The sequence below is a fragment of the Hordeum vulgare genome, chromosome 2H (genome assembly GCF_904849725.1).
Source record: "Hordeum vulgare subsp. vulgare chromosome 2H, MorexV3_pseudomolecules_assembly, whole genome shotgun sequence".
NCBI lineage: Eukaryota > Viridiplantae > Streptophyta > Magnoliopsida > Poales > Poaceae > Hordeum > Hordeum vulgare.
This window is the reverse complement of record NC_058519.1, coordinates 208,913,592-208,915,258: the sequence shown is the minus strand read 5'-3', so window position 1 is coordinate 208,915,258 and position 1,667 is coordinate 208,913,592. Positions and strand designations below refer to the sequence as shown.

Here is a 1,667-nt window from a genome sequence, read left to right as displayed (position 1 = left end):
AATATACCACATCAAAATTACCATGTGTCAGTGCTTTAAGATTCACGCCGAAATCAGACGCACAAAAAGCGTTTCTTCATAAAACCACTCCCAGAAACGTCTGAACGAGCCTTCCATCAGTTTTAGGCATACTCCAAAAGAACCTAAAAAAAACAGAGGGAGTTGTACCATACCGTAGTAACCTGCACCACCAAAAAGCCATTCCCTTCCCAAAATGCACACGCTTTTCTGAACAACCAGACTGAAACCCCATAGGCAAGAAATGTGAGACCACGCGCCAAACATACAACCAAGAAACGTAGCAAATATAAGGGAGCCAGATCCTAATGGACACAACACAACCAGGTACACATACAAGCCATACTGAAAATACATGATCGAGTGACAATTCACCGGCCATGAAGGGGAGGAAGAGGCATCATGCCATGTCCTGCTGCGTGCTTCTCACCGTTCTCATCATCCTGGGCATCCTCTCCATCGTGCTCTACATCCTGTACCGCCCGCTCCCGCCGCGCGTGGTGACTTCGCCCGTGGAAACCATCGTCCAAGACTTCAGCCTCCTCCCGCCGTCGCTCACGCTGTCCGCGAGCGTGCACGTGATGGCGAGCAACCCGAGCCGCGCGCCGTTCCGGTACGGGGAGACGGTGACGGCGGTGACGTACCACGGCGAAGCCGTGGGCTCGACGGTGGTGCCGGCCGGCAAGATCGGCAGGCAGACGACGTCGTGGGTGGCGCCGCAGACGGAGGTGGACGGGATCAAGGTGGCCGAGAGCCCACACTTCGCCAGCGACGTGGTGGCCGGGGCGCTTCCGTTCGTGGTGGTGGTGAAGCTGGACGGAAAGGCGCTGGTGCTGCGCGCGTTTGAGGTGAGCGTGACCGTCGAGGTGGTGTGCTACGTCCAGGTGTACGTCCTCCAAGGGGACAGCAGCTCGCACTGCGTCTCGAAGGTCCGCACAGGGCCTGGACGTAATTACTAGGCGTGTGCCACTCGTAATCCATCGTCTTGTGCCACAATTTGTTTTATTTTTTTCCACAGTTTGTAAGTCAGAAGCTATATATGGACGTTCCGGTATGGAGAAACACGAAAATGTTGTGAGTTCCTAGTACATTCTGAAGTTGATTCGAGTCAATTACATCATATATAGATGCCTGAACTTGACGAAAAAAAAAGTCATTCTGATGTTACAATACGTTAAACCAGTAACAAAACTTGAAATATACATGCATCTACGATGCTAATCATATTTGTATACATAAAAAATATGGACGAGGCGTACCCACGTAACGTGAGATCTAATGCGGCCTGGATTTTTGCAAAGAAAATACATCCTGAATTTTTTTTCATAATAAAAAAGCGCCTTGATTTTATCTCTTGGTGAAAACAGTATGAAAAGGAAACGAATATGCTAAATTTGCAGGCCATGGTTCGAACATACGACCTCATCTTAAAAAGCCATTATTCTCAAGATGGGAAAGCTACACTAAATGACCATATAAGCAAGTACCCGACATGAGCTATAGTAACCGCGGCCCATGTTTCACATGATAATTTTTCTAATTCATTAATTACTATTATATTTATTATTTATTATTTTAATTATGCAAATGTTTGTTTAAATAATAATTCATTATTTTTAGAATTACATGAACATTGTTTTAAATAATAA

General features: G+C 46.6%; 1 protein-coding gene across 1 annotated transcript; it reads left to right on the top strand.

The window, feature by feature from the left end:
• Positions 1–243: 243 nt before the first annotated feature.
• Positions 244–1,138, top strand: LOC123429939. The gene has a single exon (XM_045113903.1). It carries the CDS (start codon positions 399–401, stop codon positions 975–977), a length of 579 nt encoding a protein of 192 aa, XP_044969838.1. The 5' UTR covers positions 244–398; the 3' UTR covers positions 978–1,138.
• Positions 1,139–1,667: the final 529 nt, after the last annotated feature.